This window comes from Netta rufina, assembly GCF_964035555.1.
Source record: "Netta rufina genome assembly, chromosome: 5".
Classification (NCBI taxonomy): Eukaryota; Metazoa; Chordata; class Aves; order Anseriformes; family Anatidae; genus Netta; species Netta rufina.
The window spans coordinates 56,534,234-56,552,741 of NC_140128.1; the positions used below are offsets into that span (position 1 = coordinate 56,534,234).

Genomic DNA, 18,508 nt, shown 5'->3' on the forward strand with positions numbered 1-18,508 from the left:
GACACTCAAAACCCACCCAAATATCCTGGCATTCACTGCCAATTGAATTAAACCATCAAGGTCTGTGAGAGGGAAGTGGCTGTTGGCAAAATAGACACTGAATTCTGTGACAGAGAGCCTGAGGATTAAATATCAAAGAATTAGACCAAATTACTAACAAATATACCAACCGAAAAAAGTGATGTTTTTAGGTGCTAATGCCACTACTGGGCATTGGGGGAAAGAAAAAAAAGAGACATATATTAAGAAAAAAAGGTGCTCTCCTAGATATTAAAATCTAGACAGGCAACCTAGAGGAAGGAAAAGCAAGGAGTTTCTCTGCATTACTTGTTGGAAGCAAGATACTTCTGACCAGAGCCACGCAGGGTGCTTGCAGCAGGGCTCCGATCCTCTCTCTGCTCACCCGAACCCAACAGCGTTGCAAAACTCACCCTTTTCTGTTTAAGCATGGCTAAAACCTTACACAAAAAGAAATATACACGTGATAAAGTCAGCCTGGACCTGGAGCCCCGCTCCAGCGCTTCAGGTCCGAGGCCACCTCCACCTGCCGGGGGACCCAGCCGCGGGTCCGCCTGCAGCCGGGGGGCTCCGGGAGGCTCCCGGCGGGGGTTGGAGAGGGGGGGAAAGCCCCCCGTTCCCAGTCCCGATCCCTATCGCGATCCCGGTCCCGATCCCGGTCCCCAGCAGCGCCAGGGAGCAGCTCCGGGCTGCGGTGCGGGCAGCGGGAGCCGTGCCCGACTTCTCCCCGTTTGCTGGGGCGGGAGATCCGCCACTTTATTTATTTATTTATTTATTTATTTATTTATTTATTTATTATCACTCTAAAAGCTCTCACTTTTGATGGGATTACGGCTAATTAAAATTTAAAATTCAAATCAACTATCGAAAAGGTCATCTCAAAAAAAAAAACATTAAAAAAAATAAAAATAAATCCGCAGGCATCTGGTTGCAAAACTAAAGGTAAAAAGAGGGGGAGCGCCCTGCCAGGGCTCCTTGGTCCCGGTCCCCGTCCCCTCTCCGCGCCTGCCCCCAGGGGTGCGCGCCCCGCTCCGCGGCCGAGTTGGGAGCGGGACGGCGCCGGGGCCAATGCAGCGGCCGGGCGGGGAGGGGAGGAAGGGAGGGGAGAGGAGGAGGAGGAGGAAGAGGAGGGCAGCGGGGAGGAGGAGGAGGAGAAGGAGGAGGAGGAGGAGGAGGGGAGGGCGCAGCCGGCACCGCGCACCGGCCGCCGGGGCTGGCCGGGGCGCCGGGGGGCTATTGTGTGCGCCGGGCGGGGACGCACGCTTGCACACGCGTTCCCCCCCCCGTTTGCACACTCGTTTGCACACTCACCACCAGCACCCCCCCGCGGCTCGGGAGGACAAATATCGCGAGAGCGGCCGGCGACCAACCTGCTCCGCAGCCCCGCCGCGCCGCCGCGCCCGCGGAGCCCCCGCGCAGCGCCCGCATGCAGCCGCGCAGCCCCGCCGCGCCTCGGTGAGTAGCGGGACCCCCCCCAAACTGCCCCCGCCTCCCCTTCCCCTGGGAGGACGAGGGGGAAAAACGCTCCCTGCAAAGTTGGGGAGTGCTCCCAGAGGCTTTTTGGGGGTGCTCGAGGGGTAGGGGAGCGCCCCGGAGGGGTTGCGCGGGGTCCCCCCCTCTCCATTTGGTGCGCGGAGCCGGGCGCAGGCGAAGGTCACGGCGGTGCTGCGGGGAGCAACTTTGGGGAGGGAGGTGCGGGGGGGGGGGGGGCACCGCTGGGAAGGGGGGGGCGGGCTCGGGGCAAGTTTGTGGGATTTAATCGCGGGCTATAAATGGGGCTGCTGGAACTTTAAAAGGCAGCAAGCTGTGGTTGGCTGGTAGCGAGATTTGGAGTAACATATGGCATTAAAAGGCGCACAGCTGGAGGTAGCATTTCCATCGCAGTGAAGTCAGAGCAGCTGACTCTCCAGCTTGCGGTGTAATTAGCAAACCGAGCACTCCTCCTTCCCTCCCAGCCTCCCTCCCTCCAGCCTCCCTCCCTCCCTCCGCGCCTCGCTCGCACTCGCGCACGCACCCGCGGCCGCTCCGCGCTCCCCCTGCCCGGCTCCGCGCCCCGGCCCCGCGGGAAGGTAAGCGCCCGGCGGGCAGCCCCAGCCCTCCCGCCTCTTATTTTCCTCCTTGCCCTTTAATAACTTCAACGGAAACTTTTTTTTCTTTTTTTTTTTTTTCCGCTTTTTTTTTTTTTTTAATTTAGTTTTTTTCCCCTTCGTTTTGCATGCGGGGTGCTGCTGCTGCTGCTCTGCCTCCATCCCCATCCTCCTCCTCCTCCGTGCCTGGGAAAACGCCGCTTCCCCGGAGCAAGCCGCGGCTGTTTTGTTGTGATTCTGTGCATGAGGAGCGGGGATAAAGTTTAAATTGTGTGTGTGTGTGTGCGTGACGGGGGTAATGCGCTTTATTAAAAGATGCCCTGAGTTAGCGTCGCTGGGAAGAGCCTGAGAGTTCGTGCTTTTTATTTATTTATTTTTCTTGCCTCTTCTTAATTTTATTAAAGTGCTTAGTGGGAGAAACAAAGGTTGGAGGGGCTGCTGCTTTACTAGCTTTTGTTTACTTACAATCAAGTTTTTCCTGTTCGGAGCAGGTGCGAAAGGATGAGAAGCATGTTGTGTTGTTTTCTTCTTTTTTTTTTTTCTTCTCCCCCCCTTTAATAAAACTATTACAGACAATTAACAGTAAACGTTATCTCCAAGGCTGTTTCTTTGGCTTGTGTTACCAAAAAGCCGATCTGTTTGTTACAGCTGCTAGGAGGCTTTAGTTTACAGTAGCATTCAAGTTTTTCCTGTTTTGAACAGGTTATGAAGGAAGAATGGAGTTTCCAGACCATAGCCGCCAGTTGCTGCAGTGTCTGAGTCAGCAGCGTCACCAGGGCTTCCTGTGTGACTGTACTGTTTTAGTTGGAGAAGCTCAATTCAGAGCTCACAGAGCCGTTCTTGCCTCTTGCAGTATGTACTTCCATCTTTTCTACAGGGACCAGTTAGACAAAAGGGATATTGTGCATCTGAACAGTGACATTGTCACAGCCCCTGCCTTCAGCCTGCTGCTCGAATTCATGTACGAGGGAAAGCTGGAATTCAACAGTCTCCCGGTGGAAGATGTGCTGGCTGCGGCTAGCTACCTCCACATGTATGACATTGTGAAAGTCTGCAAGGGCAAGTTGAAAGATAAAGAATTATGTCCGGAGGAGAAGATTAATGATGAGGTGGCCGGGTTGGAGAAAGCGGAGCATTTTCTAGACGCCGGAGCACCCCTGGTCCACGAGTTTGACCCAGGAAACAAACAAAAATTCAGCGTTGCAGAATACGACAGAGCGGCAGGCAAAGAAAAGGTCAGCAGTCACCCCGCCTGGTCCTCTGATCATATAAGTGTCAGCTCTGCGCCGACAGAGGCAGAATCGTGCGCCGCAGCAGCTGGAAAAACAAAGGCTAATGTCAATAGTTCCACAGGACCTTTGTCCCAAAGGTCTGTTAACCATACCCTGGCTTCGGGTGATGTGGACTGCGCGCTGGATTTGTCTTTCAAGCCCGTGCCGGGGAGAGATTCCTTACACCCCTCCTATGTCTTTGGACAGCTGGCTTCCGACAGCCAGCAGCAGGGTACCGAGCCACTTGTTAAAGATGAACAAGACTTGCTGTCAGATCAGGAGGACAGCGAAGCCAGGAGTCCGGAGAGTCAGCATTTTGGGAATTCAGCCAAAAGCCTAGTGACAGGGTTAGGACACATGTTCGCGGGGAATGGCAGCTCTCATGCCCGAGAGGAGGATATAGATCAAGACCGAGACGAGAGCGAGGATGACATGGATTCGTCGGACATCTCCTCGGGCGTGCTCGTGCCTCCCGGGCATATCTGCATTTGCCCCCTGTGCAGCAAGGTGTTCCCGAGCCCGCACATCCTTCAGCTGCACCTCAGCTCCCACTTCCGCGACAAGGACGGCTCGCGGACCCGGCTGTCGCCCGACGGCTCGGTGCCCACCTGCACCCTCTGCGGAAAGACTTTCTCCTGCATGTACACGCTCAAGAGACACGAGAGGACTCACTCGGGCGAGAAGCCCTATACCTGCGGCCAGTGCGGAAAGAGCTTCCAGTATTCCCACAACCTCAGCCGCCACGCGGTCGTGCACACCAGGGAGAAGCCCCACGGGTGCAAGTGGTGCGAGAGACGGTTCACGCAGTCGGGGGATTTATACAGACACATCCGCAAATTTCATTGTGGCCTTGTAAAGTCCTTGGTGGTTTGAGACACGTCGTTTCTTTCCTTTCCCCCGCACCCCCCGGCCCTTTTAAAACAGGAAAAAAAGGCAGCATCTGAATTTTTTTTTTTTTTTTTTTTTATTTTTTCCTTTTTCTTTTATTTTGGTGATATTCACTTCAGGTATATGATCTTTAAAAGATGCAGAGGTATACACTCCAGAGGCCTTCTAATGCAATCCTTCCACCTCTCCATCTCCCCTGTCCCCTGCCTCCTTCCCTTCAGGTCTTCTCTTGCGCACCCATGCTACATTATTAATGTGAAATGATCTAAGTAATTCTGCAATGATTTAGCATCTGTTTTCATGCTGGAAGTACTTGCTTCGTGGTCAGGGTGTGTTTTGTGTTTTTTTGTTTTCTTTTTATTTTTAGTTTGAAGAAAGATTGCTTATAAGTAAATTCCGGAGAAATACTTGGATCCCATTAAGCTCCCCTGATGCCGTCTGCGTAGCGCGTAGAAACATCCGAAGAGACGACCGATGGCTTAAATACATTTCAGCGCAGGGAAATTTCTCTGTGTGTATCTCCAGCAGGATGTAGTCTTATTTCATAGAGCTGGAAGAGACCTCAAATTGGCCCAAAAGATAAAGGGGAAGCGGGGAGAATTTCTGGATACACCTTTGGTACTAGTCACTTTTTGTTGTTGTTGTTGGCTTTTTTTTTTTTTTTTTTTTAATTCTATTATGTTGGAATCTTTCTGCAATCAGTCCTGTAATCTGAACGAGAAGTTTTTGCCTCGAGGCTTGCCTTAGTTTCCCTTCCCACCCATGCGCTCGCCCACGGCAGGGCACGGAGCTGCTTGGTGGCTCGAGGGAGCCCGTCTGCAGCGGGGTCTCTCCTCGGCTGCCGAGGGATGTGCGCTAGCACAGGTCCGAAATCCTGTACTCCATGAACGTTTGCATCCCACATTGGTGTGCAGGGGTGACCCCACTCCTGGTAGGAAGGTGGCAGCAGGGGGCTGGGGTGGCCCCGGTGATGGGAAGGGGCCAGAGCTGTGGTCTTGCCTTGTCTGGCTGCTGGGATCCCTCTGCTCCAGTCACCCGGTGCTGAGCATCTGAGGAGATGCCCTGCTCGCTGCTTCCTCTGAGAAGTTTGGTGGGAGGCTGCCATCGGCAGCTCAGGGTTTTATTTCTTGTTTTTTAAATGAAGTTGGTAATCCCTCCGGGCCCAGGTCCGTGCAATCCCTGCTGCTAAGGGGCAGTTGGAAGAGAAAGCGCTGGAGGGAAAGCGTGGCCCAACTTTTCCCCCCACCCTGCCAAATCACCACCTTTCTCCAGGGAGGTTTTTGGATCTTGGGGTGGTTTTATCTTTCACTTTTTAATTATTATTGTTCACATTGTGTTTTTATTTTTTTTTATTTTTTTTTTGTGTGTGAACCGAGGCTGCCTGTAACCATAACCAGTTTTACTCCAAACACAGTAACTCAATTACTTGCCTAATAGAGCATCCTTTGGGCTGTGCATGTCAGTAAATATCGGATTATTCCTTTCCAGTCAAATTATCCATTCAGGGTACATGTATGTGGGACTGAAATATAATAATATCCGAGTTTTTTTCTGCTGCATTACTGTTGCTTCACTGTCTTACCAGACACTCCTGGATTATTTTTTTTTGAGAAACAAGTGTTTATTTTTAAATGAACATGAAGCACTGAGTTTGATTTTTTGTTTTGTTTTTTAAAGTTGTGCTTAAAATACTGTATTTCATCTTATAAAGAATTGCCTAATGCCTTCCCCCTCTGGTCCAAAACCTGAGCACTACCTACACAAATAATATGGGATTTTTTTATTTTATTTTGTAAGTACTTCCTCTTAAAAGAAAAAATAGCAAGATTGTTACAGCCTCCTCTTATTCATCTCTTAAACTATGAATGTACTTGTAATGTGAAATTTTGCTTCTATTTATAGTTTTGGGTTTTGTTTTCAGTCTAATTTGTCTACTGTAAAATATTTTTGCTGAACCTGTTACATATGGAAGTTGTGGGAGAGTACTGTATCTTGAACATAAGTGGCTTTGGTACTGTGGTCTTATTCTACTTAATCAGCTTTTTCTCTTTTTTTTTTTTTTCTCCTTTTTGCTGTGATTGGAAATAGCACTGAACAAAATCTACTAAAATAAGTTATTTTTCTTTCTACTAAAATTAAGTTATTTTTTCTCCTGAAGATACTTGATATAGTATTTATTAGATTTTTTTTTTGAAGTGGAATTATTACTGTTAATCTATTTCAAAACTAGTTAATTTACACTTTAAATTTTATAACAATGTTTTTGCATGTTGAACGACATGTAAACAGTTTAATGTAGAGTCAGCATTACTGAAGATGGTAATTTCTTAATTTTGCATTTTTGTGACACTTTTTGCATTTCAGTCTTCAGTTTCTGTATTTTTTTTTTTTAATATCATAAAATAGGATGTGCCATAAGACATCACTAGTGTATGGAGCAGGGAAAAGTTTAAACAAGTTTGTGTCTGATGCTAGTATAGGAATAATTCATTAAACTGATGCTATGAGCATGCTCTGTACTGCAGTGAATATGGGGCGAAAGTTTAAAAAAAAAAAAAAAAAAAGACTTTCTCATTCTTTACTACTACATCATAAACACACTGTTCTCATCGTCTGGTATTTGTGTTCCCACTCCTCATAGCTTGAATTTCTAAAGTAAAGACGTTTGCACTTATTTTTGTCCTTAAGGTGACTTTTTTTGGCTCTCTCTCTCTGTGTCTCCGAGTTGCAATAGCTCTGAGCATGTTTTCAAAGTGGTTCATGGCTCTACAGAGAAGTACTAAAAACATTGCACACTTCGGCTTGTCTTTTCACGACCTGTCTCACTGTGGGGCAGTGGCCGTCCCGGTAGGGGATGGTCCCTGCGCCGCATTTTAAACACTGGATTTGTCTTCTACTACAAACAAATACTGTGAAGTTAATGTAAAAAAAAAAAATAAAATAAAAAAAAATCATTGATATTTTTAATTGTTTTTAATCTTGGTGCAGTTCAGATTAAATATGTATATTTAAAGACACTAATTTTTGTGGGAGAGTTTTATAGTATACAGTATGTAGAGAAGCTATTGGAATGGAATATATTTTATAAAAACCTTCTATCACTGTTTTATAGTGAACTATTTTTCCTTCAGTGTTAGCGTAATGCTGTTAGTCTAGATACGACAATCGCAGAAGGAGTGATTTAAGCTACTGTTAGCGCTTAGTTTTGCGTGGAGTTCTGTTTGCAACTGTATTGGTATGTGCTGTAAAATGTGACAATCGTGACCAGGATTGTTGTCTTTATAAATTTACACGAAATAAAATGTGCTAGAGTTGTAAACTTCAGCCTCCTCCTCCCCACTTTAGCAGAAGGGATTGGGGAGGTGTTGGGTTTGTCATTATTGATTACAGGTGGGTGCGCTATTTGTATTTATTTTTTTTAAGCAGATACTCTAATTTTTATTTATTTTTTTTTCAGGGCCAGTGGGAATGGTAGACATCTGAGGTGCTGGTGCCCAGCTGGACCTAGAGGCGAGCAGCCTGCGTGCACCTAGCTCGGCCAGCAGGGTGGATGGAGGGGGCTCCTTCAGCCCCAAAACCTCCGCGGCCCCAGGGTGAGCTGGGTTCAGCCCCCAGCTCCTGCTGCTTGGCTTCTGTCTTAAAACTTAACTGACTTCAGCAGGAGCTGGGGGCTGAGGAAGAAAATGTGAGCTGCATGCACCAGCTGCTGCTCGGGGGGGGGGAAATAAGGATGGTTTTGCCCCCCCGTACTACACATCTGGGATTTCTCACTTCTGGTGAGGCAAAGGGCACTGGTGGGTGACATCGGGCTGCCTCGAGATGGTGCTGCTTTGGGGAAGGACAAATTATAGGTGATGCTGGTGTGGAGGGGCAGCTGTCCATCTGCCCCTCTGCTGTCACGTAGTCACCTCCTCGCAATCGTAACAAAATATGAGTGTTTTCCTTGCACTCAGTCATGCTTCCTGCCTCATGCAGCTTGTGCCTCTGTCCCCATCCAGAGGGAGGACAGAAGGCTGCTGGAGACGTGTGTCATTCCTGCAATGTCTGGCTCCCATGCCTTATCCTAAAAACAATACTTTTTTTTTTTTTTAAAGTATTTCTGCTGGTGGTGGGGGGATTTCCCTGCAGCTGTGCGTTCATGGCATGGTTTTTTTTTTTTTTCATTCTTTGCTGCTGGAGGTGGATGGAAGAAGATTGAACCCGCTGTGCCCAAATCTAGGTGCTGTGCTGTGCCAGGGGAGGCAGCAGGCTGTTCTTGGAGGGAGAAAGAGGCGAGCTCAAAGCTAAACCTGCGAAGTGGATGGCTTGCGACTAGGCTATAAATAACCATGCGTAGATTGAGGAGAGCAGCCCACGTCTACGCTGGCACGAGCATGCTGTGCCCATTTTCTTTGTTGATAGCAATTGCTAATGTGAATTCTGGCACTCCAGATCCCGATGCCTGTTGTTCTGATAACGTAATTAAATCTTTGGAATGTGAAACGTAAAACGCTTTGAGAAGAAACCGAGCTGCAGAGTGGGTGCTGGAGGGGGCTGTGCATGCACGTGGGGGTACCAAGCGAGTGGCTGGATGCCTCCAGGCAGAGGTTGCTGGCTCTCAGGTGCATTGGGGATGCTGATCCCCTGTGGGAAAGGGGGTGATGCCAGGGTCATCCACCCTCCTAACCGTGGTCTGCGAGGGCTGGTGTCCTCCAGGAATAAAATGTGCAACAGGCTCCGGAGGCTGGAAAGGGTCAGTCCTACAGATGCCAGCAGCATGGGTCCCTGCCACTCTTGCAAAACCCAAAAGCCCAGCTCTTGTTGGGGTGTGTTGTGAAATGCCCTCTTTTTTGTTGTTGTTGTTTTTTAGTTTCTGTTTTGTAGCATCTTCTGAGGGTGGTTTGGCCTTGGTGTGCATAGGGGTGGCTGTGGATGCCCAGGGACATCTGGCCACACCTCACCAAATGCCACCGTGGGTCTGGATGCCTTGGAGGAAGGGCTTTTTGCTAGCTTGGATGGTCAGGCTTGTGCTGGGACCGAGAGTCTCCCCATAGCCCATCTTGGTGGTGGCACCGTTACCACCTGGCTCCTACGGCTGCCAGCTTTACGTCGTGCCGCCCTGAGCTTTGCTTGCTGGTGAGTATTTTTCTGTGCCTTTTTGCTGAGGAACGCAGGCAGCAGAACATGAAACAGCAGCTGTTATCTGAGGAAATCAATGGCAGGTGTGACCCAGCGAGAACAGCCTATGTAGGACAAAGCTGGGCTCAAGCAAAATGGGGCTGAGCGCACGGTGCAGTTGGTGTGTGAAAACGCCTCGTCCTGGGAGGAGAAGGAGGACGAATTGTGCGCAGGGCTGCGAGCGACCTGCTCAGGGAACATTTTGTCTCAAACCGCTCGGTGTTTTGTGCCGGGAAGGACCTGGCTGGAAGTGTTACAGATTGAGCAACTTTGCACAGAGAGGTGTCTTTCATCACGACACGACGGAGGGATCCTGTCTCTTCGCTTCTTGTACGTGTGGCCGAGGTGGGGACGAGCGGCTGCAGAAGAATGCAGAGCGCTTTCCAAGCTCGCATCCTATGTGTATGCACAGTGTGAGCTGCCCTCTTTCTGACTAGCTCTTTTCATCCCAATTAAAAAAAAAACAAAAATTGCCAGCCCTGTTTAATGGGAGGGGAGAGCAAACAATTTGGTTATTGTTACCTGTTTCCTGTTTGTTATTCTCTCTCATACAGCTGCACGCTGCTGTACACAGCTGGCTCCTGTGCCCTTTCAACATGATCTGTGGCAGAGAATAAAAGTACTTGCCAGCCTGGCTTTAAAAATAAAATAAAAATAAGGAAATCTGCTAATACAGATGAATGCAGGGCCTTGTACATGCATCAAAGCGATGGTGCTGCCTGACCCGGTAAGAGGAGGTTGGTGAGGAGATGAAGGCTGGAGCTGCTGCCAGCCCAAGCCCCTGGTGTCCCATGCTGTGCCTGGAAATAGGGACGGCTCCAGCTGATGGCTGTACGTGGGCTGCTGGGCTGAGCCAGCAGAGAGAAGTTACCATTTGAGCTCCATCACTGTAGTGGGTTTACGTGGCAAGGTTTTGGCAGCAGGGAGCCATAGGGGTGGTTTCTGTGAGAAAGATCTAGAAGCTGCCCCATGTTTGGGAAGGGCCCCATTGTTTTCCAGATCCGAGCCAATAAGCGATGTTGTTTTTCGCCTCTGTGAGAGCATATTTAAGACAGGGAAAAAACGCTGCGCCACACAGCAGCCGGGAGAGTGAGAGGAGCGAGGAACAGCCTTGCGCCAAGGTCAGTGTAGAAGGAGGGGGAGAGGTGCTCCAGGCGCCGGAGCAGAAGTCCCCTGCGGCCTGTGGTGAGGACCATGGTGAAGCAGGATGTCCCCCTGCAGCCCATGGAGTACCACGGTGGAGCAGGGTTCCACGCTGCAGCCCGTGGAGGAGACCACGGTGGAGCAGGTGGCCCTGCACCGATGGAGGCTGCCGCCTGTGGAAGACCCCTGCCGGAGCAGATTCCGGGCCGGACCTGTAGCCCGTGGAGAGGAGCCCACGCAGGAGCAGGTGATCTGGCAGGAGCTGCTGCCCGTAGGGGAGCCAGGTTGGAGCAGTTTTCTCCTGAGGGATGGACCCCGTGGTACGGACCCATATCTGGAGCAGTTCTGGAAGAGCTGCTGCCTGTGGGAAGCCCACGCCGGATCAGTTCATCAAGGACTGCATCCCGTGGGTGGGACCCCACAGCACAGGGGACGAGAGTGACCGAGAAGGAGCGGCAGAGAAGAAGTGCTGTAGACTGACCATAACCCCCATTCCCCGTTCCCCTGCGCCGCTCGGGGGGAGGAGGTGGAAGAGGGTGGATGGGGGGGAAGGTGCTTTTGTTTTTTTTTTCCTTTGTTTTCTCACTTCTCTTGCTTGTTAGTTGTAGGCAATAAATCTTACTATCTCCTTATGCCGAGTCTGTTTTGCCCGTTACAATAATTATTGCGTGATTTTCTCGTCCTTATCTCAATCCTTGAGCCCTTTTCACATATTTTCTCCCCATTCCTCTTTGAGGAGGGGGAGTGAGAGAGCGGCTGTGGTGGAGCTCGGCTGCCCACTCGAGCGGAACCACGACAGTCTTTTTTGGCGCCCAACGTGGGGCTCGAGGAATTTGAGATAAGGATGATAGTTAGTAGAAGTAACGGGCAAAAATATGTGCAGGATGATTGTTAGGAATGTACAAGTTGTGAAGAATTTAAGAAAGCAGTAACTGTGATATGTTAGTGTGGTGAAGGGACGAGGGGTGGTGTGTGTGTGTAAAATGTCCACCTTGTCGGTGCTGTGATGATGTTATGTTTATTTTGGTGTGGTGAATTCTTTTTCTTTTTGATGTAAGTGAAGTTTGTGAAGGTTGTTGTGATAATTGTAAAGTAAGAGTATGTTGTGAGTAGTCTTAAATATGCTTTTAACAGAGGCGAGGGGTGGAATGTAGTGGGTTTACGTGGCAAGGTTTTGGCAGCAGGGAGCCATAGGGGTGGTTTCTGTGAGAAAGATCTAGAAGCTGCCCCATGTTTGGGAAGGGCCCCATTGTTTTCCAGATCCGAGCCAATAAGCGATGTTGTTTTTCGCCTCTGTGAGAGCATATTTAAGACAGGGAAAAAACGCTGCGCCACACAGCAGCCGGGAGAGTGAGAGGAGCGAGGAACAGCCTTGCGCCAAGGTCAGTGTAGAAGGAGGGGGAGAGGTGCTCCAGGCGCCGGAGCAGAAGTCCCCTGCGGCCTGTGGTGAGGACCATGGTGAAGCAGGATGTCCCCCTGCAGCCCATGGAGTACCACGGTGGAGCAGGGTTCCACGCTGCAGCCCGTGGAGGAGACCACGGTGGAGCAGGTGGCCCTGCACCGATGGAGGCTGCCGCCTGTGGAAGACCCCTGCCGGAGCAGATTCCGGGCCGGACCTGTAGCCCGTGGAGAGGAGCCCACGCAGGAGCAGGTGATCTGGCAGGAGCTGCTGCCCGTAGGGGAGCCAGGTTGGAGCAGTTTTCTCCTGAGGGATGGACCCCGTGGTACGGACCCATATCTGGAGCAGTTCTGGAAGAGCTGCTGCCTGTGGGAAGCCCACGCCGGATCAGTTCATCAAGGACTGCATCCCGTGGGTGGGACCCCACAGCACAGGGGACGAGAGTGACCGAGAAGGAGCGGCAGAGAAGAAGTGCTGTAGACTGACCATAACCCCCATTCCCCGTTCCCCTGCGCCGCTCGGGGGGAGGAGGTGGAAGAGGGTGGATGGGGGGGAAGGTGCTTTTGTTTTTTTTTTCCTTTGTTTTCTCACTTCTCTTGCTTGTTAGTTGTAGGCAATAAATCTTACTATCTCCTTATGCCGAGTCTGTTTTGCCCGTTACAATAATTATTGCGTGATTTTCTCGTCCTTATCTCAATCCTTGAGCCCTTTTCACATATTTTCTCCCCATTCCTCTTTGAGGAGGGGGAGTGAGAGAGCGGCTGTGGTGGAGCTCGGCTGCCCACTCGAGCGGAACCACGACAATCACTAAGAGCTAACTGGTGGTGAGTCGGTCTTGGTGTCTGTACAAACATCTGACTTGGTGCTGTGGCCCCATTCAGTCTCACAGCTCACCGTGAGGAGAGTTGGTCCCCAGCCCTCCCCTCCTGGCTCCCCCAGTCCTTCCACATAGCCTCTGGGGGCAGAGGCTTTTCCCAAGCAGTTTTGAAGCAAGGTGCTTTGTAGACCTTGGGACAACATTGCCAGGAAAGGGATGATATCAGACTTCATAACACAGGAATCTGGGGGAAAACAGCAGTTCAAATGATGACCTTACCCACAGGTTACTTCTCCCTCGGGATAGCTCAGCCCACACACTAGGTACTTTCTGTTCCCCAACCTTCCTTATCTCTCTTTTTTTTTTTTTTTTTTTCTTTTTCTTTCTGAGCTATCCAGGTGGTGTTAGGAGCCATCTGCTGCAGTGATTCAGCAGAATCCATTTAGCGCTTTCCCAGCGAGGCCAGCATCTGCCAGGCAAGGGGGAGGCCGTGGGGAAGCCCGGCGCATCTGCCGCCGTGTCTGCAGGCGAGGGCTGGGGTCAGCCCCCAACCTCTGCCCCGCGCTGCACGGGTTGCAACCTCCCCTCGGAGCGCAACGAGGAGCGTGCTGTGTCCCATCGCCACGGCTTGCCTGGCTCGGGCCGAGCGGTTAATTATCAAATGGCTGTTTTGGCTGGGGCCGCGCACGGCAAGAAGCTCCGCTGCACTTTGTGATGTGCTGCGGTGTCTGTCCGGCGCTTGGCAGGCTTCCTGGCTGGCACAGGGCGAGCCAGACAGTGCCATCCTCCCTCCCCAAGGTCACACGGAGGGAGCTTGGACGGGAAAACACAAGCATGTAAGTAGGCGGTCTCCAAGGTGCAGGAAATAAGGTGCTGGGTTCCCCTGTGGGGCAGCGAGGTGGCTCCAGTCCAGCAGGATTTTGCAGGGTGAATCCACCACGGGGTCGGACTCTGCATAAGAGCACACTTGCAGGAGGGAGAAAGAGCAATCCAGATTCCCTGTTGGATATCACAGATCCACGCAGCCCACTAGGTTAGGTACAGGAGTGTGAGAATAGCTTGACTTCTGCTCCAGGATGGGGAGAGGATGATCGTACAGATAATGTAATAAATTTCGTTAGCGGTGCTGGCTTCCCAGCCTGTTGGTGAGTCCCAAGCTAGCGCTTGGCAGTGGCTGCCGGCAAATACTGAGTCAGTATAAAAAGTAACTACCTGGCAAGGTGTTTTGAAAGCCTGTACAGGTCTGAGCCTCTGGCAGGAAACATAATAGATCTTGTGTTCAAAAACCCATCACATCTGTGCAATAGGTTATGGCAACAAACACTAAGCGAGGCACGGGGAGGGGTATCTACATTTTTCATGTGCCAGAAGCTGTCTTTATTTCACAGCCGCCCGGTGACATTTGGAGGAGCAGAAGCTTCTCTCCCCCTTAATTTGTAAATCAGATAAAAACATATTACTTTTGGTAGAGCGGGAGAAGTTGCAACGACTGGGATTTCAACCCTTCTGATGCCTAATCAGCTGTCAGAAGAAGCTGGTTTCCTTTCAATCATTTCTTTAGCGATGCTCTTGCATGTCAAACAGTTTGGTTTCTAAAAATGTTTTGTAAGCAAACCCTTTCACGCTGCTGTTTTCAACGAGCACACGCAAGGCCCTGGAGGGGAACTGGAAGAGCCCTTCCCTGGGCATGTGCTCAGTCTTCCCACGCTGGGCAGGGTCAGCTCAGTGTTAGTTTTTCCCAATAAATTTGTGCCTAACCTGCTTGTGGGGTCCTCCTCAAGCTATTTGCCATGGTGTCCACCTGTTTCTTAGCCCGAAAGTGTGTTTCTCCCCTTAATATCTAACCCACATTGAGTGCTGTGATGCTTTTGTCTTTCCATGAGGAGGGAGGCTCTACTGGCAGCGTGACGATGGAGCTATGAGAATGGTTTATGTGGTGAGCTGATCAACTCGTAAATGGACCTAGATGCAGAGTCTTGGGCAAAGCTGCCGAACTGCAGAACAACCTTATCCTAGAGCCATCTGAGTGCCTTGGTTTATGGCAAGTGAAAGACAGGAGGCCCCAGGCCACAAGCTGCTGTCTGGAAGTGGACAATGTGGGAAATAGGCTATGGAGACTGTGCCTGCAGAAGTGACTTGCCTTGTTTAAGAAAAAAAAAAAAAAAAGTGGCTTCTAAAATGTACAAGGTGAAGGCCATAGGGTTATGCCTGTTCTTCAGCAAACCTGAAGAACATGTGTCTATATGTCTCCTTGATCAAGAGCAGGCTGTGTTCTCCTGTGGCTTGTCTTGGGCTTTTGCCTTCAGTAGGATTTTGATCACTTTTTAATGAACGCCCTTGAATTTTTTAGGGGGAAAAACCAAACATCATTGCCTTCCCTCTCTTATAACCTTCAAACTGAACCTCCAATTCTAACTTCAGAAATGACCCAATTAGCCTCCTACTCTTTCCTTGCACTGGAAACTCATTTTCCTTGCACTGAATTGAAAGGAAGGTGTCCTGAGACACCTCGCAGCCAGAAGGGGAGCAGAGGCCGGGCTCCACCAGGGGTCACCAACCCTGTAAGACCCCCTGGGCTGTAGCTGTGCCAAGGCAGGACACCAGCAGCACCTGCTAGGGTGGGAGGGCTTCTAGGGTTTGAGGCCTTCAGCTGATATACATTGAAAATATGGTGGAAAAGCTCACTGCTGAAGACAAATGGGTTCAGTAGGGCTGGGGACTTTCAGGAGGCACCAGGCGTTGCAGGTACCCACATCAGGCTGAGGGGAGGTGAGGCAGCAGCATTGCCACCACCACTGGTCCTGGCCTGGGCAGAGTTTTGTTTCCTGGTGCGTCCCCTACACCTAGGAAACAAACTTTCGGCTCCATGGCTCTGAGGGAGCATGGAAAGTTTACTTAAGCTCACGTTTACCCAGGGGGGTGAGTTTCACTCTGCCTGGCAGGCAGGTTGGAGGGAGCACTGCTGCTTGCGCAGCTGCCACCCAGTCCTGGCAGGGCTTGGTGTTCTCCATCTCCTCCTGCAAAGGCGAGTTTCATCCAAAGAGACAGCAAATGCCAGGGAGCCAGGCTCTCCACCCAGTGGGTGAGGGCAGTTTTGGGGAGGAAGCAATCAGGGATTGCAGACTTGAACACAAATGGGACAATTCTTTTTTTTTTTTTTTTTTTTTTTTTTTTTTTTTTTAGAGCAATGCACAAGGTTTTGGGCATGGTCTCATCCTAAAATGAAGGTAATAGCGCTGCTTCCTATCGCTCCCGATGGTGATAGAGATGGTTATATTGTTCCCATAGCACTGAGCTCCAGCAGGGCAGAGACGATGCAATACTTCTCACAGTCAGCAGAATCAGAAACTCTTCTTACCTCTAAAATTAGGCTAAAAACTCACCCGAGACGCTCATCAACAAAAGCCACCTGTTTTTTATTTTTGTGAGTGTGCAGAGGGGCTCGCTTTTGTTTAAGCCTCACTACTAGTAAAACTAGAATTTAAGAGATCAGACAGCACTTTGTTCTACAGTATTTGCAAACATCAAAAGATGCCAAAACTTACTGAGTGCTGCTCTGAAGTACAATGCGAGCACGGTGGCTTTCTTGCGGTGTTTCACCGTGCCTCCAGTAGCATACCAGAAAGCTTTAGCAATGCTTTATTATTCACCTTCAAATAAAAAGTTCTGGCTCTTTGCTTCAATTGTTTAAAACCCAACAAAAATGTCAAATGTTTTCAGAATAAGGAAACCTAGGAGATTTATTTTGGAAAATTATTTTTTGAAGTGTGCCATTTAACATGTATTTATCTGTTTACCTGGTCTTCTGGGTGTGCAGTTTGGCTGCGTGTAGCTGATGGAGCACAGGGGCTATCAGGAATGTAACTACAAACCTGAGTTTTCCCTCAGGACGATCTCCTGCACAGCCATCATATCTGGATCTCTTAATTCTCATCTCAAGCTGACATATCCAAAATCTTGTTGCTCAAATGTCAGTGCCGGGAGTTTCCCTTGGAGAGCCCATCTCCACATCATGCCCTGGCACGAGCTCCCTTTGCTTTTACAACTGCAATGTGTTCAAGGCTTGTGCAGAAGAGAAATAGATGGAGAGAACAAGCATTGTTACTTGCATCGCTGGCTTTCAGCACTGAAGCCAAAGCTGTCTGATTCAGTGGGTTTTTAGTTTTGTTATTTTTTAATTTGTAGCCTTGCAAGTGAAAGTCTTCAGGGTTGTCACCTCCCTAGATTTCTATGTGTGGAGGTACCAAATCACAGAAAATGCAGTTATACATCATGCCTGTTTTGCTGGTGGTATCCTGCAAAGCTCTGCCCTGGCAGGTGTTGCCAGGGCAAACTCCAGCGCTGCAGTGAAGGCTCTGCGGGTGCAAAGGCTGCTGAACAGGCTCCGGTGTTGCACAACTTTCAAGCGGGCACAACGGCACCAGCTACCTGCAAGTCTCTCCCACTTCCTTGTGTACTTTGAAACCCCGAGGGAGGGAGAGAGGAAAATGACTGAGCTATTGAGAACAGATGTTGCACAGTAGCAGAGAAACAAATATTTTGTATTTATGCTGCTTCCATTCGAGGGTAATGTTAACAGCAGTGCTTCTGTGTTAACTTTCCCTTTCCTCAGCATAATCCAGCTGCAGAGCAGAGCTGGTTGTTAACACAATTCTGCTTCAGGGGGGTGAGTGGTGAGCTCCTGAATATGCTCCATTTGGTTCCTCATTCTGCAAGGCACACTACTTTGCTCCCTCACTTATGTGTCACCTCTTCCCCTGCCTGCTTATTGTGCCCCTGTGAGTGGCAGATTACTTTGCACAAGCAGGAGAGGCACTGCCCAGAAGAACTCTCATTTTTTTTAGCTATTTTTTTTCCTCCAGTTTCTGGGTAAGAAGCACCTGGCTCTTGGCACGCTCTGTGGGCAGTTGAGCTGGCAGCGTTTGGAGTTTCCTTTTAGCTTTGTCATGCGGTCATCTGTCAGCTGGCTCCTTGGGCTCCCTTGCTTTCCCATGTGCTGCTTTTTCATGATAAACCTTCTCGTTCAAAGTTTTTGCATAAGGGCTTCAAAAAAAAGCACCTTGGGACTGTGACCTCCAAGGCGTTGCTTTGGTTTGCTGCAGAGAGGGACTTTGAGCAAACCTTTGTTTTGCTATAATAATAGTAAGAGGAAAAAAAAGCTGATGAAGTTCCTAGTAGCTCCACGGAGTCTGTTAGTGTCAGCGGACAGGATAATTTACTCAGCCAATTGTTCTGGCTCTGATTATTTACAGTAACCCTAAAAGCATTGCCTCCCTCCCAGGAAGGAAGCACTGGTTGTTTTAAACAGCAAGAAAAGACTTTAAACAAACCAGGGGTAAAATGTGAAATGCAAGCTCTGCTGCTCCTCTTGAAAACAAGCTTGGTTTTGAGAGATCCTCAGCTGAAGTAAAGCCTGCCGGTGCTGGGGATTGTGTCACCGTGCACCGTTTCAAAACCTTCCCCCAAGGATATTACTATTCTTTTCTCTGCGTATGAATAAGCCACTTAGAGCGCATAGCTGCTATAGTACAATTTCCTAAGAGGTGCTGGCATCTGGAGAGATTACATTCCACTGGACCCCGCGATGGAAAGAATGAGTTCAGGAACAAAGAACAAAATCCTCCGTTCTGCACTCAGAAATCTGATAGTCGCCAAAGGGCATGGGCTAGCTGGTAGCGTGCCCTCAACCGGACCTTGAAATTGCCACCCAAAGGGGTTGCTTCATGCT

The 18,508-nt window shown here is 49.7% G+C and overlaps 1 protein-coding gene across 1 annotated transcript; it reads left to right on the forward strand.

Annotated features, from left to right (window-relative positions):
• The first annotated feature begins 1,370 nt into the window (after positions 1 to 1,370).
• On the forward strand, positions 1,371 to 4,305 carry ZBTB42 (zinc finger and BTB domain containing 42). Its single transcript, XM_084287367.1, has 2 exons — positions 1,371 to 1,473; positions 2,808 to 4,305. Exon 2 carries the CDS (start codon positions 2,822 to 2,824, stop codon positions 4,247 to 4,249), a length of 1,428 nt encoding a protein of 475 aa, XP_084143493.1. The 5' UTR covers positions 1,371 to 1,473; positions 2,808 to 2,821; the 3' UTR covers positions 4,250 to 4,305.
• The last annotated feature ends 14,203 nt before the right edge of the window (positions 4,306 to 18,508 follow it).